At 40.9% G+C, this 27,962-nt stretch overlaps 1 protein-coding gene across 1 annotated transcript in view; it reads left to right on the top strand.

Moving 5' to 3' along the window:
- The window catches only part of macrod2 (mono-ADP ribosylhydrolase 2), a 409,646-nt gene that overhangs the window by 314,909 nt on the left and 66,775 nt on the right, over positions 1 to 27,962 (top strand). The window contains exon 8 of the mRNA XM_006806942.3: positions 6,172 to 6,245. Within this exon, the coding sequence (XP_006807005.2) occupies positions 6,172 to 6,245 (74 nt within the window). The remainder of the gene's footprint in view (positions 1 to 6,171; positions 6,246 to 27,962) is intronic.

Genomic DNA, 27,962 nt, shown 5'->3' with positions numbered 1-27,962 from the left:
TATTAGCCATACAAGGACAATCATATGAAAAAACAACTATTTTCAGATGCATTTTAGACTTTTGCACCTTGTGCAGATCAGGTCTTAGGATGTGCTGAAAAAGCACTTTTCAACAACCCCATAATGAGGCATGCAGTTTATAAGCAAGGACACGTATATTACTTCTGCTGTTTGCTGGATAAGAAGCCATTGCACACATATATTTATAACGCTATCAAAAGAATCAGAGGCGCTTGATGTGGCAAAGCTGCTTCTCTTCTTTGGACAAATATCTTCCTGTTTACTGCTAACCCTTCACCTCTGGCTCATCTGTCTCTGTAACTGATCTGAGATTTGTTGACAAAGGACTTTTAGCACTGACTGGTGGCTGTGGGAGATATGTGGATGTAATCCGCCAAAGCTCTACTGGTATGTCCACACTGCCATCCCGTACCGTCCAGATCAAAGGTGTCAAGCAGCTAAGATTTTTTTTCTCTTACCAGCATCATGGTCTGGCTCTCTTTATCCCTGTCTAGGATTAGGAGGGCTGGAGACATTCATGCACCTTATCTTTAAACAGTGATTGCTTGCTGCTAGCTTGCCAGAAATGGCCCAGGCAGGTTCCCCCTTCTCTCAAAATACATGAAGCCTAATCTAGCTGGGTTTTTGGTATTTCAAGGCACATACAGTAGGAGCAATATGTTGTATCAGTGGGCAGCAGAGTGTGTGCTCAAAGAAAGCAAGATCTCCGTGGCCCAATGTGCATTTGTTCTCAGCACTTTTTTCCCTGCAATTTTCACAGATGATAAGCCAAATGTAAAAACACCGCCCACCCACAGGACAATAGATTTAAGGGTTTGTGAAACTTGTTCGAGCATTCAACTTTTTCATTCCACAAACTTCTCAGAATGTTTTTACAAAGTAAAACGTCGGGTGTTAATTTTAGCATGTAGGACAAAGCATGCTATCACCTACATGGATTATTTCCAAGGAAGGTCATCAGCTGTTGTGCTCTGCCCTCTTTCTTCTCACCTCTTTCCCCCCCTCCCCTGCCTCTCTTCCTCACATTACACCCTCCCATCCCTCTTTGTCTCTGTCTCCTTCTGTGGGCTGCAAAGTCGGTCATGGTCACAGCCCTGCTGTCGTGTCCCAGTGTTAGTGTAGGAGCAGCTCCGGGCCATTTGACACCCACGCAATGGCGTCTAGAGTCCTGGGGCACTACTCTGTCCTCCACCCCGGGTCAACTCACCTCTCCACTGGGCCCTGATGGGGTGACTACCCTGTTCCCCCGCTCACTTTTCAGATGAACGCACAGCATTGATGCCTCCAACTAGAGCAGAGCTCAGCTGTGCTACGCTTAATGATTTTCTACTGTTCAAACCACATCCACCTAATCTACATTGTTTTATACTGAGCTTAAATGATTCCAGCCTGCCTGTCTCTTATTACAGCTATCTTTAATAACAGCACTAAAGCTATCAACATTTTATTGAAAACAACAGCAATAAAAAGTCCTTTTTTTTATTAAAAAATACTATTAAGATATTTCAAGGAAAGTTGTGAGGCGTTATCTTGCAAAAGACCTTTAAAACAAGGACAGATCACTGTTCTAAACATAATATAATAAGAAGAAGAATCAGGAAAAAAAACTGTATTGATCCCTGCAGGGAAATTGCTTTATTACTGTTGTTAAAAATACAGCTATGAAAGGAGCAATTACATGTTACAAAAAGAGAAAAATGGAGCTGAGAAGTAATAACACTAATTAAAAAAAATACATAATACTTAACTAGAAACTTATACCTGGTGATTCAGAATATTACGCATGGTCAAACATTCGCATGTTTGTTTTGTGTTTGGTTTTTTTTGCGCTGAGGTAGTTTACTGTCATTCCAACACCTGTGGCGAGTTTGCCAGCCCCAGCTAACTCAGCCTCGGGCTATATACAACTTTAAGGTAGACAGCTCATCAAAATGAATGACGAGTGTTGAGACATGAACTTGACCAGCTACAGCTGTGGAGAAGGAGAGTGGAACCAACAATACAGTTTCTGCCTCAAGGGGAGAAAACCTGCACTTTCTGTATTTCTGAAGAATTCAAACATCATACAGCCTCACTTTATCAGACTTCACCATTTCTGTTATCTGTTGGCACCATATCCTTGTGAATAAAAATAAAAAAAATCAGAAGACTAGGTGCTAAAGAGAGAGAGAGAGAGAGAGAGAGAGAGAGAGAGAGAGAGAAAGAAACGCTAGAAATAATGAAGCCCTAAAATAACAGCAGGCTGTGGTATTCTCTGCACAATATAAGCCCACTCAGGAAAAACAAAAGTGGTGTGATCTGCAGTGTGCGCCTACAAGGCTACCCATGCATTTGCAAATAAAGAATGGGAATGTAACATAGCCCGGACATGTATTCAACTTGTTGACTTTCTACTGCTCACTTTATCAGGTGATGCATCCACTTCTCACCACAGGGAAAAACACCTTAGCTGCACAAGTTTGTTGCAAAAGTTAACTCTGAAAGTTGAGTTAAAGTAAATTTAGGATGTGAAAGAGCTGCCATGCTGGCAACAGTCAGAGCAATGGGCCTGCTTGTTCTTAAAGCCAAAATTTCCCCTAAGGCAGAGTACACATTTATATATATTTTTTCCTCCCATGTTACAGTTGAGTGGATATTTTTGACCACGAACTATTTTCCAACTGTTACAGAGTTGACTGCGATTGAGATGGGAGCTTTTTTTTAGCATTCTGAACAGAATATCTGAATTTTTAGAATTAACATCAAACTCAAGGGATTTTCTTTGGTTTTTAGCTTCATGTAAAATACACAACCTACTATATGCCTGAAAAATCACATAAGGACTTGTGCAGGAAGTGCTTTTTGCATATGACCAGGATCTCCGCCCTTTCTTTGCAAAGAAAGGGTGGAGATCCTGTCGATTAGCTACATCAAAGCAAGTGTGCACATGCGCAAGATGGATGTAACTTGCTGGATGGGGATAAAAATAAAGCTTCAACTAAAAGGAAATTAAAAGGAAATTAAGCAATGTTGCTGCTTTAAGTCAAAGGCATGAAATTACTGGATGAACACTTGGCTTGTAGCTGCTATAGTGTCAACATTGTTGACTGCATATCCCAATGTTACGCAATAGCGTTGTTGTGTCCTTTTATTTACACGGTACATGCAAGTTTCTCTCCCCTCTCCTCTCCTCGCCCTGTGCCCGGTGATGAAGTAGAGGAGCCTTCAGCAGAAATAACACTGCGCCACCTGAGCCCTCATCAGCGGCGCTGTGCTGCACATATCCCATTAGTGCACCTCACTAAGACAAATCTCCCAAAGCCGAGCATATTCCCAGCATAGGTGAGAGCCGAGCCAAGTAGAGCAGGGACCCTGGAGGGCCCACCATCACTGCGCCCGACGCCAGCTGCCCGCCACCTGACAGATTGGTTTTTCCCGAACTCTCAACGCAGTAAATGGCAAAAAAATGTGAAGGAGGTGTTGAAAGGAGAAGATGGAGAAGTAAAACACTGAACTCTGTCATTTTGTGCGTACTTGAGCATATAAAAGAGTCAGAGCTGAACATCATTCAGGAAGCGGGGTTGTGTCGACTCCTGCTGTGACTCGCAGGTCTGAGAAAGACTCTTTTGGACGTGTGGACCGAGAGTTTTTCTGTCTCGCCGTTTCAACGTACGTAGCCAGGCTGAAATGGACAAAGAGAGGAGAGGTGGTGAAAGTTAAAAGTTGCAGAAGGAGACAAATGATGAGAGAGCTCTCGAAATGCTGCCATTGACCTTGATGTTGCAGTTGAGCAGGGTCGTTCTGCCAGGCTGCCCTCAGCTGCTCTGACACCTTTTACAGGCTTTCCATCTAAATCTCTGTCCAACATAGACTACCAAGTCTATCATTTCACCTTCCTGTTACTGTTTTCATTATTTCTCCAGCTAACTGCTCTCTCTGCCCCTCTTTTCTTCTCCGCTATGATTAATAGGTATAGCTCTCGAATCAATAAAGCATTTGTAGAAACTCCACATAGAATAGATGAAATGTACTCAGTGCCATCCACACTTCTGGTGACCAGCATGTACTATTATCGAGATTTAGACCTGTTTTTAGCTCCAAATATAATGTGTGCCTGTTTATCTCTCTCTTAAGATGAATAGAGCTAGAGCACAAAGGTAGTTATTTACAATTTTAACAATTTACTTATTTGTTTCATTTGTTTGTGTTCTACTTCTCCGGCGCCTCTCTTTTTTCTCCTGCGGTTTCCTAAACAGCTGGTGTTTTCTTTGTGGATCTATTTTTTTAAGCTTTCTTGTCATCTACACATCTGTTGGCTTCTGTTGTTACTCCTTCATAGGTGTGGTAGCACTTTTCCAAAAGGTAACATTTAAACAAAAAAGAAATTATATCACTGGAAAGGTTAAGTGTGTTTGGGAGACAGGGAGAGCCAGGTGACCTGCAGACCGATTTGGCATTCTGGATTAGGTTCTGAGCACGCAGCTCTCGGGGCATCTTTTGAAGGACAGGAGCTGTGAACGGGGCTGTGCACTGTCTGCAGACACTGTCTAACAGAGCCACAGAAGCAGACTGGCTGTCACTGCTGGCCGGTATGCAGCTCACATCTTGCTTCACCCAGAGCTTGAACAGGAGCTCAGCAAGGGCTCAGCAGCGAGTCAACCCCTCTTCTCTCCTCGGTGTAATTCGGCCCCTCCTGTCAAGCTGTGGAAGGGGAGGGAAAGAGAAGCAGTAAGGAAAAGAGACATCAGCAGCAGTCAGATGGGTGAAGGTGGTAGGGTTAAAGCACTGCACACTATATCTTGACTGTCAAGGCAGTTGATGTGAAGCATTTAGAGAATAGTTATTGAGAAACTGTGACAGCAGGTGGTCTGAGAGAGCGCGATGAAAGAGTAGAGGAAATGTAATGTTAGCGATTTCTGGCTTTTAATTTTTCTTTACAACTGACTTAAATGATAGAGGTTGTTGCAGTGCTTCTAAGGCTGTTTCATAGGTCATAGCGCGCTACAGTCATGGCAATGACCCAGGACAGGTACAGTGTTTGAAAATGTGGCATGTTCAATACCCGGCAGGCTACAAGAATGGCTTGGCTCTTGTATCAGTTTATGTGGGTTGAAATTGAAGTCCTGACCTCTTTCGTTAGACTATGACACCCATAACCTGTTGTGCCTTACAGAGGTCAGGGGTTGTACAATAGATGAGCGACTAGTTTTTAATCTTGAAGAGGGTCACTGTGACTGAACAAATTAAGCTGTGTTTATCTGTTAGCTTGTGGTCTTTGAATTAGACATATTGAACTGTAAAGGTTGTACTCACAGAGCAGCAATCTAACTTGTGCATTTATGCAGAGGATCTAAAATCAATGTGTCTGACTCAAGTAGTGTGAACGACACAGACAAACAAACTCAACTATTATTACTTTGAAATGAAGAGAGCTGAAACACTGCTCTATAGCAGATTGTCAGCTCTTTTGGTAATGGCATGTACTGTCTACTCTTTAGCTCTTAGCAAGGCTGGCCCGAAGGGTTTTATAGTCAATAGCTCATTCTAAGTGTTTGCACTTGGGAAGTTGTCTACAGTGGAAGCAAATAATCCTGAGATCAGCATCTAGCAAAGCCTTCCCTTATTAAAAATTAATAAAGTTACAATCTTTTTTTTTCTATCAATACAATCACAACAGCTTGCACAGTTGTTGTGATTAATACAACCACATTGCTTTTTAGCCACGCTGCCTTTATGGTTACTCTGGCATGCGGGTAAAATAAGGTCGCTTAAAAGTTCATACGTTTAAGTGTAATTGTTCCCATCAAGACAAAATCTTAATCAGTTCTGCTTGAAGTGAGGGTTTGAATAGGGCTTTATACTTCCAGATGATGCTTGCAGATGTGTCTTTACATGTAGCTTGTATTTGCTCTCCTCACCCTCCAAGAATAGCACTTCTTTTCACCCTGCATCTGGCAACAAACTTCTACAGCAGTTGAACGGACAGCTGTGCTCATCTGCCAGTGCCGAACAGATTGTGCTGCTTTCTATTGATTTAAGGAGAAATGCCATTACCTTTGGAGATATCCGTTTCTGTTTGTTTGCCTGTCTGTTTTTGTCTCCCTCTGGTATCTGCATGTTGTATACAACAGGTATTGACACTTCTTTTTTGTTTTCCTTTTTTATGTCTAGGCTTTCCCAATGAGCCTGCAGCTGACATTGCTTTGAAAACAGTAAAACGCTGGATCGAAGACAATCCTGATAAGGTAGGACACGCCTGCATGATTCATGTTGTCGATCTGAGGTCACTTCCTCATTTGTGAAGTAACCGCCTATTTCTCACGTTCGCCGATTTGCTGTGACCTGAGATGATTGGACCACAGCAGAAACACTGAACTCCAATTGTCATGCGTCTCTGTTTCAGACAGACATCTTATCCACCTGCCTTGCTTGGTCTGCATGCATATCAAATTAAAAGCCAGTCTGTGTCTAATCGGGTCTTAAATGGTCTGTTGACTGTTTAATTGGTCAGTGCTGGGAAGAGCTGTCAAACCCAGAAGAACATAAACACATCAGATGGAATAATCTCAAATTGTTATTTGTTTTAGATAAATTATAATCACGCCTTCCAAGAACTGAAGGCTCAGATGCAGATCTGCCGTACTACCACATTTTCTCTGGTCAAAAACACAAATTCACACGTTTATCTTAAACGAACAGTAAAATCTGGAAAGCAGACAATCATCTTCAATTTTTATCTGTTGCGTCTCTTGTCATTTGCAATGACCGTAATGCATCCATTTGCATTGTGCAGAGCTAAAATGTATGCCACATTTGTAAGAAAAATCTTTACCGCCAAGGTTATTTTACTCGCTGACAAAAACACTGATATGCTCGCTGACAGAGCTCCTACTTCACGCTTTCAACACACTGTGGACTTGATGTCAGATAGGAACCGATTATCAAGTTGTAATCTTGTTTTGTGAAATTTTAAGTTCTTCACCCAGGGTGCTATCGCCTTTATAAAGTACTTTATTAATTGCTAATGTGTTAGTACTAATTAACAGGGTCAAAATTCATGAGACTGTTGTAAAATAATAACTCAGGCGATAGCTGCATGTGGCTTTTATGGCAGTGGTTTACATGCATCGTGACTTTCAAGTGATATTTAACAGATTCATATATATTTAGTCCACGATGATAAAAAAAAATTTGTAGTTGTCAGGAGACTGTTTAAGACTTTGCAGAACATTTGCCAGCTTGTGAGTCAGTGAGTGATGCTAACCTTTGGGGGTCGTCTCTGTTTACTGTGGTACTGTTTATATCTGTCACTTTGGATTGAGGTGTTTTATAGAGCTCACAGCTTGATGTGCTGAAGCATCCTTCAGCCGGTATTATGGATGTTCTCAACAAGCAGCCAAACGATACGGACTTGCTTGATTATTTTGCCGTTGTTGTGCACTTGCGCTCTGCCTGGTGATTCCTGTAGCATGTATTTGGGGAATCCATCAAGCCTCTGGCAGAAAGAAGGTTTCAACCAGGTTATTGCTGACTGTAAATAACAAGCTGATGTTCAAAGCTGACTTTCGTAGTCGTGATGTTCCAAGTTTGAAATGTTTTACAAGTGATGGAGGGGGCGTGAGAGACATCTGCGGAGGCTTCCCTTAGCAGTATTTGGCAAAACTGTGAACACAGTCTGTAGATCTTCAACTCTAACTAAACCAAGAGTGATCTTTTAATAAGATCTGGGAGAATATAGCAATATATTTTACCCAGAAGCACACCATAACTTGCACTTGCACAGGAGGGCCTCCTTGCAGATTCAGATTCATTCACGGTTGCCTGGCATTTTGTTAATCTTCGTGTACCACAAAGAAGGATGCATGATGTGATTATGTTTTTTATTTTGTTTGTTTGAAGAGCTCAGGAAGAATCTAAATACATGTCTAATAGAATTCTCAATGCTCAAAGGAAAAGCAAGCGTTTTGAAGTGCAGTAAATCTTAAGATGAATACCTCTGGATTTGTTTTCTATGTTTAGAAAAGCAATTTATCACTCTAACATTTACTCAATAGACACACCCAGTGTTGGCATGATTGATAATTGATATAATTCAGTTTTTAGGTGCTGTCAACTCGAAAATTGTGAATGGGCAGTTGTTTACCATGTGTAAAGACATTCTCAATCAAAGTCTTGAAAGTACAGTATTCTACAAGTTGTTTCGCTTTCTCAGTTTCGCTATAAAGGCAATCCAGAGGTTGTGTGCAAAGTTGCATGCGATGCCATCGAAGGTTCAGCGTTTCTACTGTGGCTCGCATCACTGATTGTTGAAGGTTTTGCAAGCAAGAATGAAAGGTTTGGATCCCATTTTATGATACGTGGAACAAAAGGGCTAGATCGTGCTGCCGGCTCATCTCCAGCTCTGTACGCTCAGTCTGTGTTGTAGGCGTCTACAGAGACAAGTCATCTCGGGGCCATGTTTTATAGAAGATACCGTGTGAATTTTAGCACAGTGGGTTGGCTGAGCGTCTAACACGGCGAGGGTAACAGTGTAGACAGCAACCAGTTTATAGGCATTCGAATCTGGCAGGTTTTAGTCACAAACAGCTATTGATCTGTAATTGTCCACATAGAGGTCTGAGAACACAGTAACGTCAGGTGGCAGAAGACTTTGTGTGCGTACGGTGTGTGTGTGTGTATGTGTGGGTGTGTGCAGGGCTTGATGGGAAGATAAAATGAAAAGAAAACAAAGAACGGGACACTGTGTGATTGATTAACAGAAAGTTTATCTACCGGGCCAGCAAAGTGTAGCCCTAATGCACTCAGCCACACACAAAGGGCCCAATTCGAGTTTGAAACTCACTCTTGAAAGCACCTAGACTTCCATTGTGGAGGAATAAACAGCCTCAATGTGGTCAGGGAGAACAGATCCTTTAATCTAGAGATACTTGAGTGCTGAACTGATTCTTTAGATCATAACAGATGAAAGAATAAGGGGCTCAGTCCCTGCTTCCCTGTATATTCCATGTGAATTAATGAAACAGAATTTGTATTTGTAAACAACAGACCATAAGGCTCCAATGACTTCAAAAAGTACATAAGGGGCCGAGGCAGTGACATCCTAGAGAACCACTCCTCCATATGGCCTTTGAGCAGTTTCCCCCCGGCTCACAGCAGACACGCCTCTCCGCTCATCTGGCTTTGGTTTATTTCTCATTTTCAGATCTAATTTGGTTTAATTCAGGCTTACATAGGTTTAATCTGCAGATGAAAAATGCGGTCTGACACTTTATTTGGCTGCCACGGATGTGCTCTGGATAGCCAAGCTTTTTAATGAAGCGTTTCGAGGGCCCCGCAGCCCAGCATTACTGACATAGTCTGAACACTTGAGACAGATTGAGAGTCTGTAATAAGCTCTGCTGCACTGTGCTGCTCAGGACAGAATTGATGTGTAGAGATTTCACCTTTCAACATTACTCTGGTTTGGGCTTTAGTATTAACCACTCCACTGTGCCAATGATGCTCCCAAAACAGGTGTTTACATCCTATTTCCTGTTATGTCAATGATCTGTTTACCTTAGTAGCATTTGTCATTTAAGACACCTGATAATAAATTCCATCTCAAGCTAAGGCTGAAGACTCTGTGACAAATGTCAAGTGTCTGTTACGAATAAATGCAATATTTTGTATGCTTTGTATGGTGGTGGTTTTCTGTGTGAATGCGTATCAGCTTAGGAGCCTGTCTGGGTTTTGGCAGATGGAGCTGCAACATGACAACTTTGAGGCGTTCATTGTCATTCGGTTGAATAAGATGGATGGTTGCTGTTACGATAGCTATATTGTGTGGTTCATATTTAGAAAATCTAAACGTTGCGACCATTTTTATCTGGCATGCTGGGTAAGCAGACAGTATATTAAATATATGGTGCTTGCTTATTGTCTCCTATACGTGACAGGTATGATGGTAATGAACTGCCCAAGGAGAGACCAAAAAAATCGAGACAGAGTTTTCGTTCCATTAGCCTCATCCAGTCAGCTTTTTTTTTTTTTTAAATATCAGAGAAGATCCATTTTATTCGACTTTCTAAAAGGCTGAAACAGGGGAACAGATTTAAAATAAATGACTGCTTTATCAGTTGTGAGAAATTTGAGCTTTTTTTATAATAAGATAATACCAACTTCTTGATCAAAATCACCGATATCAATAAGCTTTCATTCAGTGTGTGAAAGACAGGCTGAATAATGATGTTAGTATTGTTTGTGTCTACATATATGTGTATATATTAGACTTGTTTACATATCATATAATGATGGAAAAAATAGGCACATTATGGGCCTCGATATCCATTTGAATAAGAGCCAAAGAAAATACAGCAGAGACAGTCATTTCAGCTTCAAGTTATGAACAAAGCCCTTTATGAGAAAATACTTTGAGACCCAAGAGCAATTGAAGCAAAAGCTGCTACTAAGTGGGGTGGTACTTGAGCTCTGTGTTGCTGCATTGCCTCTTCATGGTGTTTTTGTATTGTCTGGTATCCAGTGAAAACTCTTTGCCAAATGATGCATCTGTAGTCGATGGTGATTTGCTCAAATTTGCTGCCTGCATGCCTTGAGGATGCTGATGTGCCACTGATGGGCTGTGCAACTGGCATAGTGTTCAAAGCCAGCGTGGTCTTTTGAAGTCAGCGTCTAGCCCCTTTGAATTGTTTGCTGTGACTGGGAGCATCAGGGAGACACGGCCTGATCAGAAGAACATGCCTAACCACTCAATTCTGCATCCACATGATATACTGTCTCGTGTGGATGAAGGAGCTCAGCTTGACCTCCGAGAAAAGCATTCCTCCTCTATGCGTGTCTGTCAAACACCTGCAGATTTTCCCGGGAAAATGCTTTAGAGTGAGTATATGAATGCCTAGTAATAGTTTTCTCTCTGAGAGAATTACTTTACTGGCACCAGTGCTAATGCATACCATGTAGTCTAATACATTAGTGGCAGCTATTTGGACCACGGCAGTAGAATGGATCTTTTATGGCTTTTATGATCTGACAATTTTATTATCTCACTCACTCTGGATAATATGGCGTGTGCCCTTTGATTCCCTTGACCTCAGGTTGGTGAAGTTATATACTCCTAGTTTCAGTGTTTAAATAGATTTAAGATTATATATTCAGTTTGTAAACCGACACTCTTCAAAGTTAATTTTTACATCTTTTGCTTTTAGCTCTGTTATCTGCAGAGCGAACCGCAGCTTTGATAAAGTCCTCTCGCTGTCAGGGATTTTTAAAAAAAAGTTTATTATGAAGATCAAATGTTACTGTATTTTCAGTGTTTATCTAAACGGTTGCATGAAGCTCTTACCATCAGAGGGAAATCCTTTTTCTGCACGAATGAGGATTAAGCCTATCATCTTTATCTCTGCCCAAAGACCAAGGTGTTGCTTTACTCCTGGTAATTGCAGAATGATCACCTTAGTCTCTGATGCAAGATGACTGAGAGTTTTCTGTACTGAGGGAGATTAATATTGAATTCTCCATTAATGTTCTGTCCCCACTTAGAGTCAAACGAATAATAAAGGAATAAATATAGCTCTACTCTACTCACAGAATTGATTGCATCTCACTCAGAAAGTAATGGATAAGCTGTTTGTGACGACTTAAGTACTTAAATCACCGTGGCCATTAATGCAGATTACAGAACTTATTAACAAGTAGCACCTTCTGCAATAATGTACATTTGTCTTTGTGGGTTCTACCTATTTCTGAGGCTTAAAACAATGTTAACTCTTTATGCACGACTAGAAAGCCTTGAATGTTTTTGAAGTTGGAAACGTCTTCCATAACCAGGTGCTCTTTTACACATGCACCGAGCCCACCAATAAACACAGCCCACTGCACTCTGACACATGGACAGTAAGATATGATGCCCTCTGAGTTCAGCTCTTTCTGGTCCTGTAGATACTGTAGCGCCACTCCATGCTTACTGTGCTGGAACAAGCTATCTTAATGACATGCTAATTGATTTAGTGTAGCGCAGATAGCGGTAGGCTGGCACACCGTGATAAAGCAAGAGTGGGTCGAGCTATTGGTTCAGAGGAGGACAGGAGACTCATCAAAGTCCAAGTAGTTCATTCGCTCTATTTGAAGACAATTTTACACCACGGCGCCCCATGCTGAAGCATGGAGACCTTTACCGTGGAGGTGCTTTGTCTGTGTATGTGTGTTTGCAGTGTTAGGAGCAAGCTGGGTCGTGTACTGCAAATTCAGACGACAACAAAAACAACAACAACAAAATCGTCGGCTGTGTTGTCACAAGAACGCTTATTACAGACGATAATTACGTAGTCTATCTGTGACCTGCAGAAAAGGATGAGAAACACTGTAACTACTCCACTGTCCTCTCACTCACTAGTGCTGATACTGAGCCGTGAAGTCTGGAACACACAAATAACCTTGCTTAGCATTGCTTCTGTAATGAAGTGTGTGCCGATACTGCAAAAGAAACTTGTAAACACTTGGTTATGAAGTGGATGTGGACAGTAAAGCATCCAACTTGTAAAACAGTTGCATGCATTTGCATTGTATATAGCAAGTGTGATCAGATTTTAATGGGATACATATTATTTAAGCAGTTCATTATCTCCTGCAACTCTGTGTAAGTATATACAGTACGTTCACTATATTTGGGGGGGCATCTATATATATGGAGGTGGTGCAGGCCGTCTGCCAGTTGGAAGGTTGTTGGCTTGATGTCTAACTATCCTTGGGCAAGACAAAGGACCCTGAGTTGTCCAAAATACATTCATCACAGCGTGAATGTGGCTTCTAATTAAAAGGGCTTTGAGTGTTGGTTTAGAGTAGAAAAGCACAATTTAAATACCAGTTCATCGACCAATTATATTTGGAGGAGGAGAATGCAAATTTTAAAAGTTCTGAGATGTAGCAAGGCATTAAAGCAATTAAATATAGCAAACACACCTTGCTTTGATACAGTAAGCAACATCATTAGCCAACTACCAGAAGAAGAGAAAGATGGCTAATTTGTACTCGGTAAGCTAATTAATTTCAGCAGCTTAACTGTTTGTAGCTATCAGGTTGGTATGCGTTCTATTTTTCATATTAGCATACTTATGTATTGTGTTCTGTAAACAAAAGTACAGTCTTAAAAACTATCATAAAAGAGATAAAAGACGCTGGACATTGGTTGCTTGCACCATGTGGCAACATGTGAGTTAATGTACTGCAGCATTTAGTCGAGGGTTCAGACGCTGAAAGGCAAGAGCTAAGCACCTAACAATGTTCAACCTTCTTGTTCAAATATTTGTAGCTGCATGAGTTCACTGCTCTTTCGCCATTCACAGCTAGTCATTATCCACCATCCCATCAACAAACACGCTCTCACTGTGAGTATTGGGGTCCAGTTCTACAGGCAGCTGTGTGTCTGTTTCTGTATGAGCATCACATAAGCAGGCCTTCCCAGTGCTACCGATGTTGTAGGATTGGGGCTCGGTTCAGGGAGGAGGGTGGAGACCACCACAGTGATTACTTTAGCTGTTGCTGTGTGATTGCACAGTCTCTGGCATGTGATTAGGGGGAATGGGCCATATCTCTCACCATCTCAAAGGGGGATCAAATCAGCCTCAAAGCCTGGCTTCAGGCGGTGGTGCATTTGAAAGTCAATGTTTTATTTCTAAGCATAAATTACTTGATCAGGGCACTTTTTAGCCCAAGGTTGTATTCTGAAATAAGGTTTGCCACATTTAGAGAGATGGCAGAAGATCTAATGATTGCATATGTCATGTCACACGCGTCCCCATCAAGTCTATAGGTGTAACAGAATTTCAAACTGAATCAACTGGCCTCACAAATAGTTTGCCTGTGTCTCAGTCACTTGTCTTTTCTGGTGGATTCAGTTAAATAAACCTATATTTAAATCTTTTGCAAAGCAGGAGTATACACAAGGATATTCAAGATAAGACTAACAAGGTAATTTTTTTCCAGCAATGGCCAATTGATTCGGTTAAGCGGAAAAGGGTGTCGGTGCTCTTCAAAGTTGTGTTAAAGGTTGACAGCGTGATTTAGTTCGAGTCATGCTGAGTTCGGTGGAGCTAATCCCTGATACAGTAAGCTTTCTTTGGGCAGCAGAAAGAAGGAAAGATGGAGAAAGCTATGGGTAGATCATGATGTGATGATGTCGAATGTGATGATGTCGAATGTCGATGTGTGAATATTAGGTGCTGAAATTATCCAGGTGTGTGACTGTTGTTGAACATCTCCTTAGTGGTGATGGACAGAGAAATCTGTTTCTGTGGGTCCTCAACCAGCAAAGTAAGAGGAGTGGTGCATGCTGTAACTCGACAGGGCTGCAGAAATCAGTCTCAGCAACATGGTACAGAATAGTAAAATGGGTGATAGATAGAGCAGGAAGCACCAGCTGCGTGAAGGCTCTGGGACCACAATTTCGATGGTGGAAGATTTTATGTGCTCACTGTTCTTGTCAACAAAAATAAAAAATCCTAGATTTCAACATCCCATCTCACAGTTACCTGTTACGAAAAGTTTTACAACATTTTCTGTGAAATTTGTGAATTTTTTGTGAATTGTGTGACTGCAGAGAAGTAAAAACAAAGGTTGATGAAGCTCCGTCACAGTGTGTTTATACAACATAAATATGCAAATGAGCAAATAATTAAGCAAAGCTGCCTATTTTTTTTATGTTTATAACAGCTTTGCATGTTAACAGTGCGACCCAAGCTTGAACCTTCTTCAGAGCTGTCTCCTCTTTGCCTTGTGCAACGTTCCTGGACCGGACACTATCCGCTGGCCTCCTGTATCCTCAGGCTGTCTAAAGTAATCAAAGGAGGGCAGCATTAATTGCTTGACCCTGGCAAGAAGCCAGGTGGTATGGGATGGGTCATCACCTGCCTAGGGAAAGGTTGCCCCTCATTTTTTTCATCGCCCATTCTTCCCCTCTTTCTTTCACTTCACCACCTGCCACAAGCAAACACCAGGAAGGTCTGGCTAGTTCTCTGTGGGGTACTGCAAAGTCACCCCAGCTAAACGCCCATCCTGTCTACCAAGCAACAGCCAACTTTAAAAAGTAATAACCTTCCATCCAAAATAATAGTTGAAATTGGAATTGGGCATGCCCACTTTCCATGAACCTATTTCAGACAATGGCTCCAGTCCTATTACACAATGTCTGCCTCTGTACCCTGGCATAAACATCTTAGAGGGTGCTGTTCCAGGAAGGGTTGGGGTTTGTCTGACTTATGGCTGATGCATTCATCAAGCTCGTGCCAAGCCAATATCACACTGTCAGAAGGGAGCATGTGGCATTCTATCACCATGAAAGGCTGTGACAGAACAAGTCCTTTTCCATTACGCTCTCTCAGGGCAATCTCTGATATTGCCTTTCTACTGCTCCATAATGCTGTTTATTTCAGTTGTTTGCACTGGTAGAATCCACTCGGCTTCTTTTCCCTTGCTCGGGCTTAATCAGTGTGAACCTCGTCGAATTTCGCTCTTGAAGAGTATAGAGCTCTCAAAATTGTACTGTTGTGCCAACATTTTAATGTGGATTCTGAACTACATATCAATTTTAAATAAATAAAAAAGACTAAATCTGATCTGCAACGCCCATCTGTGCAATTCAGGGCTGAGTATTCATTACTGTTTTTAATTGTCTAAACTCCTCTTTCTCATTTACTCGGCTGACAAAGGATCTTTTCCATCCTCGTCACAGATGTGATGCGCCCAACCTTTTCCCATCACTGTATTCTCTATGTTTCCTATTTTTCATTCAGTGGAGGCTGTTAAGAAGCTGTCGTCCTGTAGAGTGGTCCCTAGTACACTCCTGTGTTCTCCTCGCCTGAAGCACTGAATTACTATTTATGTGCTGAACTTTGACAGTACACCAGAGTCTGTCCCTGCTCAACCAGCATAACTAAAGCGGCGTAGCTATGAGGGTTTTTTTTTACTTGTCTTCTGCTTTTATGACTTCCTCTTCGCTGAATAAAAGGTGGACTGGAGTGGTTGTGTGAAAGCATCCCATTGGACTCCTTAACAAAGGATTTGGCTTGCACATGCTGCACAATCAAGACAGAAATCTCTGCTTTGATTCACCTTCAGCTTTCTCCTAATGCATTGTTTATTACCGATGTCCAACACGAGCATGTTTCTGCAACAAATAAATTAGGTTTGCAGCTACTTTTTTAATCACTCCTAACAGTCTCTCCTGACTGCTAAAATGAAAATGTACCTCTTCATGAAGTCATCGGATTAGATTTGTTCACAGTTAGGGGATGAAAAGCACACTCACTTGGTAATGTGAACACCACAGACAGAGTTTTTCATAAAAGCTTTGATGGACATCAAATCTAATCTGGAGGATACAGAGCCAAAGTATTCTGGCAAATCTGGTACAATTTTCTGCCTTTGATGCGCAGTAATTCTACTTTCTCATCCGAAGAGGGCAAACCTCAAACTGAGCAGACAAGATTTTCTCAGAGAATGAGGTTATGCTGCAGACATTCATTCTCCAATGGGAACTCTATTGATTATCTTGCATATCTGTCTGGCTATGAGATTTCTCAGCACTTTCATGCCGGAGTTTTCTGTCAGATATCTGTCCTTCCTCGTAGAAAATTCAGTGTTATAAAAGCGTTGTAAGTTAAATGTCGAATCTCTTTTCTTCGGTGCTGAGAGAGACTGCTGCTACATTGCACGGTCACTTTTTAGCTAGCTGCTGTAAAATTTGTTTGAAATGTTACAAAAATAAAAAGCTAATGATGGTTTTTTTTTTACACTGCAGCATTAAAGGCAGTAAAAGAATCACTGAGAAATCCATATAGCGTATATGTGTTACATTACATCAAAGGGGCAAACCTTTAAACGATGTTTGACAATGAATTCCTTTACATACACCCAGCAGATTTTCTAAAAATGCTTCTTTTTTAACTTTTAAAGAGGTTTTGTTTTGTTTTTTTACTTTTAAAGATTGTTACAACATGTAAGTCAAAAGAAAAATAAAACAGACTTTATGGTCCGTTGGAAAATGCTATAGGCAGTAACAAGCTTTAGATGAAACAGATTCATGGTGACCAACAAAGCCAGTCGAAATATATATAATCTACTGATTAACATGTAATAATGAGGTCTCTGAGTATGCTGATAATGATATCAATTATACTGAGAACTGAAATTGTTAATAATTAGAAGTGTCTGTAGTACTCATAGTCAGCAGGTAAAAAAGGCTGTTATCAAGCTGATATGCTGATACCTACATTATATTGTGACAAATATCAGTGTGGGGTGTTAAGTGTTATCAGCCGGGTGCCTGTGTCTAATATTGTTGCTTAAGTTCAGCGAAGATTCTTATCAGCACCTGTGCTGTTGTTTGGGAACTGAGCTTATATCAGAGATAGTCAGGAAAAAGGTCTGAATGGTGTAGTTCAAAGCATTGCAGGCCTTAAATGTGCTGTCACATTCACAGCCAAGCTCTTATACTGAGACGCTGTCCTCTCTTTCTGTATATCATTAAACAAGACTGGGCGTAATGAAGATAGGCAGACTGTCTGAGGCATGACCTTCAGAACACACAGAGCGCACTCGAACCTGCTCCGCTCTCCAAACACGCTGTTTTAGAAGTGGTCTGCTCTCCGTCTCTGACACATCCTCTTTGCATCTAATATCCTCTGATGTTTTCATAGCGCACTGTTTATATAACACTGGCTCCAGACTGTAGAAAACAATTTACACAAGCCTTGTTTAAAAAAAAGAAAAACTACAAACTGCAAAATAATTACCCACTTTGTGTTTGCCGCTGTTGAGGCAAACTGAATGACATTAAAGTATGAGCACCGGGTAGCTTTAGCACAGCCACTTTTCATCCTCTTCTGACAGAGAGACAGAGGGGGATCTCTAGAAGGCTTTGAGGTTTTTTTGTGCTGTTTGAGTCCTCTCAACATGACCTGATCAGACCCCATTCATGCTCTCTCCCTTCATCAGCCAGAGGTTGGACCGTACCCATATTGAGCCTGTCTCATAATCACAGAGACTTCAGGGATACTATTGTCTAAACATGCTGCCAACAGAGGGCTCATTGGCTGCTCGTGATTTGGTTTTAGCAGCGAGAAGACTGTTTTTTTTCTTTTCGTTCTCTTTTAATGGCGCTAACAAAGACGTCATTCAGGATTAGGTGTAAGTATAGCCTTTACCTGAATGTACAGTATGTTCGTGCACATATGCATAATTATATACAATCCAGCCAGCTGTATTGCATTACACGACATTCATCGACATCGTACTGCAATACGAGCCGATTCTAAAATGGTCCAAGCATAGTGCAGCATCAATTTGAGTCATACCAACAAATCGTTTTTTGTTGTTGTGTTTTTTTCTCTTTTTTCGGGGTGATACTGAGCCTGTGCATCGTAGGCCTGTGAGGGCTGCAGCTGACAGCTTTGTGGTTTCTTCTGACAAAGGAGACTTATTTATGTCTCTCATCCTCTGTGCAGCCTCTCTGAAGGCCCATGCTACAAACCACAGAGGCTGCACAGCTCTTGACAGAGTATCTCACTACAAAGCCCTCACACTCATTTTTGACTGGCAGCAGCCAACCTTCAATTTCCCTGTCTCTATTGCCATGAAATCTGGCTCTTAGCAGGTTCTTGACATGTTTGATGTCTGGATTTTATGGTTGTGTTATGACTCTGCAACTAATCGGTGCCCTTGGATTTAGTAACGGCTCTCTGGATCATCGGGAGGGGGGGTTTCCTTTAATTTGACATTATATATTTTTCTTTATTTTTGTTCACTTCAAAGGTTTGACTTTAAAGCAAGGGCACTGCATGATTTTACTTTTGTAGAGTCAGTAAGTATTGCCAGGTTTATTCTAATATTTGATAAATTGTTTCATATTCCAGTAATAAATGAGTCAAAAAGGCTCCTAGACGACACACTGAATGACTTAAGTGTAATAAAATTTGTCTCACCACCATACCTCAGTCTACTATTCATCTTGGGGTTGCAATTCCAGGAGGAGTTTTGAGAAGAAAATTAAAAAGAAAATTAAAAGAATTTCAATTAAGTGATTTGCTGAATTGGAGGGAAAACGTCAGTGATGTGGAAAAGGCTTTTAATCTTGGTGAGCCACCTCTTGTTCCATTAAGCTCATATCCCCTGCTTATCTCACTAATCATTCTTTCCAATGCCAGCAGTCTTGGCGATTTTTAATGAACCCATTATGTCCTGATTCAGTCCACCAGGACTGGCAGGCACACCGCACGCTCATGAAGTGGGCTGGAAACAATCAAAGTACAATCAGGCTCTTGGAATGATGCTATGGCCCTGTTAGAGATGGATCAACAGTAGAGCAGAGCGAGGCAGATATATCATTTGGCCTGTCACAGACATATATCAGTATCGGTGAAGTTTTATGTGCCTATAGGAGTTTGTGTTTTTTCTGCCTGCTGGAGGAAGAATGGCCTCAGAGTCGAACTGTTTACATCATTACAACGTTGCTACTTGACGACTGACACTTCCAGAGAGGCTGCGGTGAATCATCTCTGTGAGAGAAACTCCTACCACCCTTTACTATATAACAACAGTTTAATGTGTCATAGATATGAGATGGAGATATGAGGAGTCCTGTACTGTAGATGATGACGATGATGAATAAATGGTATAAATGGACAGCCTTTGTCCAGCGTTACTGCTCTTTTTGAATTATTTTTAATTTCAGGACTTTTTTCAGGCTTTACTGTTCACAATTCTGTTTATTTATCTCATACTGGCCTCAGTCTAAAACTAGCAGTTTTGGCCTATCTCTCTTAAAGGCCAGCAGCCAGTTTTCTTCTGCCTAACCGGCAAACAGAAGATTTGAACAGGAGGTGAGTGGGGCTGCTGTGCTCACAGCCAGGGCTGTTTTCCCCGAACATATTGAGGACATTCCCTTTCTTTGACACCATTCAGATCCAAGAGTGGAAATAACTAAATAAATAATAAATCTGAGCATTTAGAGCAGGGCTTATTTAGGGATTATTTGTACATAAGCTAACCTCGTTATTTGAAACTTTGACTATGTTTAGTATGAAAATCCATTATTGCAACAGTATATATCCATCCTCTCATGCAAGAGGTGGGGTATACTCTCTACAGTTTGACAGTCTGTGCAGGGGATAACACAAAGAAACAAACAACCACTTACACCTTTGGCCAGTTTTAACTGGTTAATCTAACACGCGTGTCTCTGGACTCTTGGAGGGAACCCATGCAGGCAGAAAGGCACCAACACACCGCTCTACTTCCCAAGTAATACAGATAAGAAAGAAAATATTGAGAAACATCATATGACTACTTTAATAATGCCCTTTTCTGTGCAGTCTAAACTACTGATTTTATCTTATGTTGTGTGCTCCCGTGTGGGACACACAATGCTTCAGCCATCCATCTGCATTACAACATCTAAAGATACATTGTGTTTAGATTTTCCGGACAGCTCATGTGGTAAATGTCCTTTTTCTTTATGTTGTTCAGATGCGGATTCGACATGTTTGCTCTGATTTGTATATGTCAAACTTAAAAGGCTTTGGATGATACACACGCAGGGCCACTCAGCTGTTTGCTGTGTGTGTTGGCTTAAATCTCAATAAATATATTCACGTTTTATTAAAATACGGCTTTATTCAGGTTTTCCAGGTGTTGGCTTACAGGAAGTCTCGTCACTTCTCACTCCTCGTTTCTCCAGAAGCTATTTTAATCACAGAGTCTGTATATAACTGCATGCATAATGTGTAGATACAGGTTTCTGACACATCTTGAACAATACCTTTATGTTGTTGGTCATGAAACAGAGTAGTCTGGGCCTTGTTTCATATTATGTAAGCTGTAAATTATTTAACCATAATTTGAAAGGCCATAAAAAAAAGCATTGTCAATACTGTTAGAATTTTAATTCCATGAGTTTCATGCTTAATAAATAGTCAGGTTATAAGTAACAAAAAAACATCTATAACTACACCCAAATTTGTTATTTTGCTAGTAAAGTCATGAATCAAATTGCAATTAAAAGTGTGGCGTCTGTTGTGTGTCAATAGAAAAAGTACCAAAAGTTTGCTCCAATTTTTAGGTTCCATTACTAATCGGGAAAAGCCAGACATTTGGAAAATATATATCATCATCAAGTGTCCTTCAATGGAAAATAAATGGAAATGTTAGGCTTCAGAATCTATATTTTACCCTTTAAGTTTGGAGAAGTGATGCTAATTTACGGCTCCTGTTCGACAAAAACACCCCCTTTTCCTTTTCGAATCAAAGGGCTCGAGACCATATTACACTGGATAATTTATTTGTTGATGCAAAAATTAGATCTGATAAAGCCTCTAATTGCTACAAATGTTTAAAAGTAATTGCGTATACAGTGGTGCACTGAAATCGTTATTTGCTGTACCACCGATATGGTTTCCAAGTTGATAGAGTGTGTTGCTGTGCCCTTTGTCATTATGCACGCTACCCAATCGATTCTCCACTATCCCATCCAATCGGGTAACTTGACTTTTATTCATAATTAAAGCTATCTAGATGCAAATCAGGGAAAGTCAGAGGGCATCTTGTGCTATATGCATATCAAGCCTTACTATCCAAAGATACTTGGACAATTTATTATTTTTATTTATTTATCTAAAGTAATGAAATATGCACATTTCCATGTGCATTAAAGCTCATTTACCTCATTGTTGAGAGATCAATCAATTATAAGTCATTAAGACTGACTGTAAATCGTAAATGTTAATGTGATTACTTGTTTGTGTTAATGTTATGGTTTTCCTCCCCATTTCCATATTAACTTCTGTTCTTTGTCAGTGACTTTCTCTGTGCTAATAGCGCTGTCCCCATTAATCAACCCACGGATAAATATTATAGGTGTTAACTATGTTTTGACCCCTCTCTTGTGTCGCAGAATAACAATTTACCCCATCAGCCCTACATCACTTAATATGCAGGAAAAACTTTTGAATTGGGGACAAAATATTGTTGCATTTTCCTGTGCCAACCTTAATTACATGTGATGTGTCTGAAAAAAGGAATATACCAATACATCTCAGTAGAGGCTCTCAAGGTTTGCATTTCCCCCATGCAAGGGAAGCTGTAATATCAGCTTTAGCCATCTTTCAAAGGCTGACATATTTGAGCTCAAATAGAACAGGTCTATCGGTGAACAGATAGGTAATGTTAACATGATATGAATATGATGACATTTTTTAAAAGATACATAATGCAGTTTTGCTCGCAGCAGAGCTCACATCATTCGTTTAGAGATGAAAGATTGTGCAGCGCACTGGAGGAAAAAAAAGGGAAGAAAACCCACCAAGCAGCCTAGTGTGATTGGCAAGTAATAACCCCACATGTCAAATCACACAGTTGTGTCAATCCCAAATGTGACTGATTATTTTGACGTGTGCATCTTTTTTTTTTTCCCCCTCACTGTTTCAGGCTGAGAATTTTCTGCCTGTCTAATGTGTAATAAGGCATGCTATACATTCCAGCTTTCAAATGCCAGCTCATTTCAGTGTATTTTTCTCACATAAAATCACATGCCTTTTCGGTTACGGTACTTGACACCATGTGAAGCGACAGCCTCATTTTCAGCTTCCACGTGTGAAAATCGATGCACGCTTAACAAACATGTCGAAGACAGACAGTTTACAGCAAATCTACACCGGTCGCATATCAGAATATCAGTTAGGAGGCTCACTTACCATATTTTTAAACTTTAATTTGATACTTTAATATGTTTATTTGAAAGTTAATCTGGTAATGAAGAGAAAATAATTGATTTTCTTGCAGAGGATCTAATAATGCTGTCAGGGGAACAGAAACCTGGAACCTTGGAAACCTTTCCACTTTTCAGAGTTTATTGTGAGATCTCTATCTTGTGCCTGCGCGCGTGTGTTTTTATGCTCGTGCTTGACTTATCAAGTGTTTATTATCTGTGGTATCCATATTAATTTTCGCTAGCTGTTATTGCAGCTCATTTGAGATTGATTTTGTGGCAGGAGAGAAGGTGCAGGAGGCAGTTCGTGCACGTGTGTGTGTTTGGAAGTGTAACTAACTGCAAATTCCGTCTGCTCACAACACACACATCATTAGAAGCATCCAAACAGCGCAACACGAGCGCAATAAAGATAGTCATTAAGAGTGAGACTTGAATGGATTAATGAAGCATTTTCGTTGCCGTTGAGGTATTCTAATTATTGTGTCGGTTTGAAACCTGTCCTCACTCAAAACTCTTTTCACGTGCATGAGCGTGTGCACTAAACCACAGTTGACAAGGTAACAAGGAAATATGCTCAAGGAGGCAGAGAATGCAGCTCTCCTCTTTTAGTCATTTTAAAGAAACAGTGTGGGCTTCTCACAAGTTGATTTCTGTCGGCGCACATCAATGTTTTCACCGCCCTGCAAAGCTAGGGTGAAGGAATGTTTTAAGAAGTCTGTGACCTGAGATGAATTGCTATGAGGGCTTGAATTAACAAGGCAAAGGTTAATGTTATTGTAATTATCAGTGTGGAGTCTTACGGGAGATGATTTCCTCATCACTGAAGAGCCCGTGTGATCACATCTAATGCATTAGACTAATAATTAGATTCGAACACCGCCTTTTTCATACTTTATTAATACCAGAGCCGGCCAGTTTGTCATTGCTATGCCTATTTCAGGGGTTAAAGATGTCAGCGACCAGCTAAATGAGAATTGAGTAATGACAGACACGTCAACACAGTTACATCAACCAATGCGTTTGGAAGCACACTGCTTACTTAACAGTGTCCCCGCAGCTTGTTGAGTCACATGCAATTATCATGCATGGTTTCTCTCATCAGGCCAAGGTGTCGAGGTGTAAAAATGGCCTTGGATGAGTCACAGCAGTGCACTGGAGGCTTTCATTTGCCCCAAAGGGAGATGAGGAGGAACTAGAATGACTGTCCAACATAATACATAATCTTGCTCTATTTTGCTCGATCACCCCTTCCAGTGTGTATAGTTTAGGGACAAAACTGACTCACATTGAGGAATATATTTGGTGATATTCAACACTGCAGAGAATGTATGGCAGAGATGTTATTTGAGAGTTAGCGGCTCTTTTCTCAGGCAGAAACTCTACTGGCGCAGTTATATCAGTCTCGGGATAAGAGTGCAACTGGTCACTCAGGCACTACTCTGTCTGCTGATGACTACTCCCAGATGTGCATTATGTGTTCGACAGAGTTGCGCTGTCAGGGAGAGAAACCCCGACTGGATGGCTTGCAGTGTGTTGCAGCAGATGCCCAGACTGGTGCGTCCATCATTGCCTCTTTCCCCCATAGGCAATTTAAAATGCAGAGTCTGCAGAAAAAAGGAAAAAAACAGCCGTGCTGTGATCCAGACAGAAACTGTGATGAATGAGGGCTGGGGGCTAAGACCTCAATAGTGACCAAGACCAGAGACGTTGCTCTGGACCTGCTGCGGGGATTCTGGGAACTGTCTAAAAAAATGCATGAAATGTATGCACGCACATGTGGCCCAGTGCACGCGTGTGTTCCTGTATCTGTGCTTGTAAACTCTAATCAGGATGTCGTTTACATGTGATGGAGTGTCAGAAACGTGTCGTAATGTTTGCTATTAACAAGCCTATTAACAGACGTCTGCAGTGAATATATCAGTGTAGTAGCTCGGAGCAGTTTCTGTTAGGCGGAATTTATTGGTTCATGAATCAGTGGAGGTGGTACACTATAGTGAAAATAATCTCATACACTGTTTTAATTTGCATCATGCTGGGATTTGTCACTGTTACAGATGATGCCATGTGAAACCACCAGAGCCTTGTTAGGTGGAGCTGTGTGAGAGCTGACACAATTTGCATTATTCAGAGCGTGCTCCATAAGTGTTTGTTAGCTCTTGTCACTCCACGAGGGTCCGAGGTGTTCTCCCACAGTGCACACAGTGTTCCCCATGAGGAGCCTCCACCAAGGCCTGCTGTGGTCTGGTAGAGGAAATAATCAAGTCCCTTACTTTTTCTGCTCCTCTACAACATCACTAAAATGCCCAACATGGTTGTGCATTGGTGCCCGTCAGATATTTGGAGACTATATTGTATGTGCCGTAGCTGTGCACAATCACAAGGAAGCATTGTCAGAAATCTGTGTAGAAACTGCTACTGCTAGCATCTTTATTTCAACACTTAGTCTCAGTTCACTGCAAAGATGCTGTCATCTGCAGCCATTGTCTTGCTTGTGTTTGCTTATGTGTGCATTTCTCACTTTTGATGTTTTTTTTCCTACTTTTTTCTTGTCAGGGTGAAATGTGTTGTTGTTTGTTTCAACCAGTCTGTATTCTATAGTACTGTGCAAAAATGACTTCATATGGAAGACATGGAAAATGTGTAATAGGTGCAGCAATTTATGGAACATACAGTATATGAGGCACAAAACCCCATTCTGATTAGTTTAGGCAAGTCATCGTGTTTGGGTTTGGCACTGCATTTAAGTATCTCTTTGTTGCTCGCCAAGGTGGGACTATAATTTCTGGTGGATGTGGACAAGTGCTCATGGGTGAATCCTGTAGTTATACTTCCCTGCTCATAAGAAGTCATTTTCACTTTCTCATTACAAGAAAATTGAAGCGAATTGCAAAAGGTAATTGTTTTTGGTCGTTTTATCGTTCTTCCTGAATGGAAAGAAAAAATGAAAAGGAAAGGCACTGCATTAACCAATCACTATTTTCTACTTGAGTCCCTGCAATAGCATGAAATTACCAGCCTTCGGTGTTCAACAGTCCTCAGCAGTGCTCAAAGACAAAGCAGTGATGGAAGATAGAGCCGATGGAGCTCAATCTGTCAGTGAAAGCTGTGTGATTAACCAATCCCTGCTTCTCATTAACATGACCCTTGAAGTCAGCAGTGGCCATGGGGCTCATTAGACCTAAGTTATTCTCAAGACTGTGACAGAAGGCGCTGCCTCTATCATGCTATGTATCTAGCCATTCACACCATCTTCTGCTCCACCTGTTCACACGGTTGCCCGTAGCAGGAACATATGCCGAATCACATCCCTGCAAATTTGGTGAGAAACTGAACCAATCAGGAGGTGTGTGTGTGTGTGTGTGTGTGTGTGTGTGCATGTGTACATCTTAGGTTGGTCCTTTTTGTACCATGATGCTTTCCCACTCAGTTGGACTAAATGAAAACTGGGGCCAAGCTGGTGTGCCCTCCTTGTAGTGACTCACAATTGATAGTCATAATTACAACGACTAGAAATCAATTAGGGCAAGTGAAAGTGATTTGTTGCTACCTTTGCCTGGCTAATTGCATTGTTAAAAGGCAAAGATCCAGCCAATAAAAGCATTAACCTGTCTTTGAGGAGAATCTATACTACTGTCAGAGGAAATAAGTTAAAGCAAACATGTTTTCATCAGTAGTGTTGCATCAGAGTGTAGATTCTCCGAGGAGTTAGGAACATCATTACGACTCATTTATTATTCATATAACCTTGTGCTTATTGTGAAAATAATAATAATAATAATTGGTATTATTATTATTATAACATTTAGACAGCAGTTCATTAGGATCATTCCATATTTTAATATGAAAATGGGAAATAAGTCCAGAGATTTGTTGAAGGCCTGTACAATTTTGATGTGCTTGAAAGACGATATTTGAGACGACTACTTTTATTCTTCAACATTGCCTGAACTCTCTTAGATAAGCTTTGCTGTCATTTCTTTAAGTTGTCTTTAGGAATAATTTTCCAGACTTCTTGAAGGAGATTCAAAGCTCTTCTTTGGAGCTCGGCTTCCTTTTGTTCTGTTCTCTGTCAAGATGATCCCACATTGTTTCAGTCATGTTGAGGTCCAGGCTCTGGGGAGGCCAGTCTATGGCTGATAGTGTTTGGCTCTGAGCTTTTCTATCCAGGCATGTTTTTGCTGCATTGGCAGTGTGTTTAGGATCATTGTAAATCTGTTACCAATCAGATACTTTGCAGATTATTGGAGAGTGGATCAAAATCCACTGATACTTTTCTGCCTTCATAACTGTTAACAATGGGTTCCTCACAGCCACCCTTTAACTGAGACCTTTTCTGATGAAACATTAACAAACTGTAGATAAATACAGCTTTTATGTTTTTACAAATGCAGTGCAAGTCTGACTCAAGTAGTGGAGATTCTCAATGACTATCCTTACTACACTCCTATTCAGTTTTTCAATTACATAAAGCAGAATAATCCTGCATGCACTTGAGCTGGCATGGTGTTTCTCATGTTTGTGTAAAACCTGTTACCCCAGAGTGTCTTGTGGTGTCAGGAATGCTTAATTTTCTCGGGCATTCTCCATCTTTAAGTGGTCTATAAATTTTCACTTGTGTAGAGATCAGGTGAGTGTGGAGGAAAGTCAGTAACAGCTAACACTTCTTTGCTCTTAAGTAGTTCCTGCAAAGCTTGGAGGTGTATTTAGAGTTATTATCCTGCTGCTGTCTGAATCATTCTCCACAAAGATGTCCAACTTAGAGAATGCAAACTATTCCCACCACCATGTTTCACAGTGGGTGTGATAGACCACAGTATCATTCTTTCTTACATGCACGTTTCTGTCACTGCAGGAAATGGGTCTTTTTTTCTCATCCACTGTGAAGCAATGTTTTATCCCTCTCCAGAAATTAGGGGTTGTTTCACCTCATGAGAAGTGGTTTTGAGACTAGTATTCATCCTGTTGAGAAGACAACCAGACAGCTTTTTATTGACCCCACTTTTTCTAATTGGGTATTGCTTTCTTCATTGAGCAAATTCTGTGTTTCTGATGAAGTTGTTTATCTATCACTCAGAGAGAAACGCTTGATGTATCGATCTTCTAATAGTGTGACCACTTTTGGTCTGCCTGATCAGGCTTTCGATATAAATTACCCAGTTTCTGTAAAGAGTTTTAGAGTGCCATGCACTTCCCTCCTCGAAACCTTCAT

Source organism: Neolamprologus brichardi, chromosome 13 (genome assembly GCF_056152115.1).
Source record: "Neolamprologus brichardi isolate AB-2024 chromosome 13, ASM5615211v1, whole genome shotgun sequence".
Taxonomy (NCBI): domain Eukaryota; kingdom Metazoa; phylum Chordata; class Actinopteri; order Cichliformes; family Cichlidae; genus Neolamprologus; species Neolamprologus brichardi.
The sequence above is the reverse complement of the archived record's forward strand: the minus strand, read 5'-3'. Positions and strand labels throughout refer to the sequence as shown.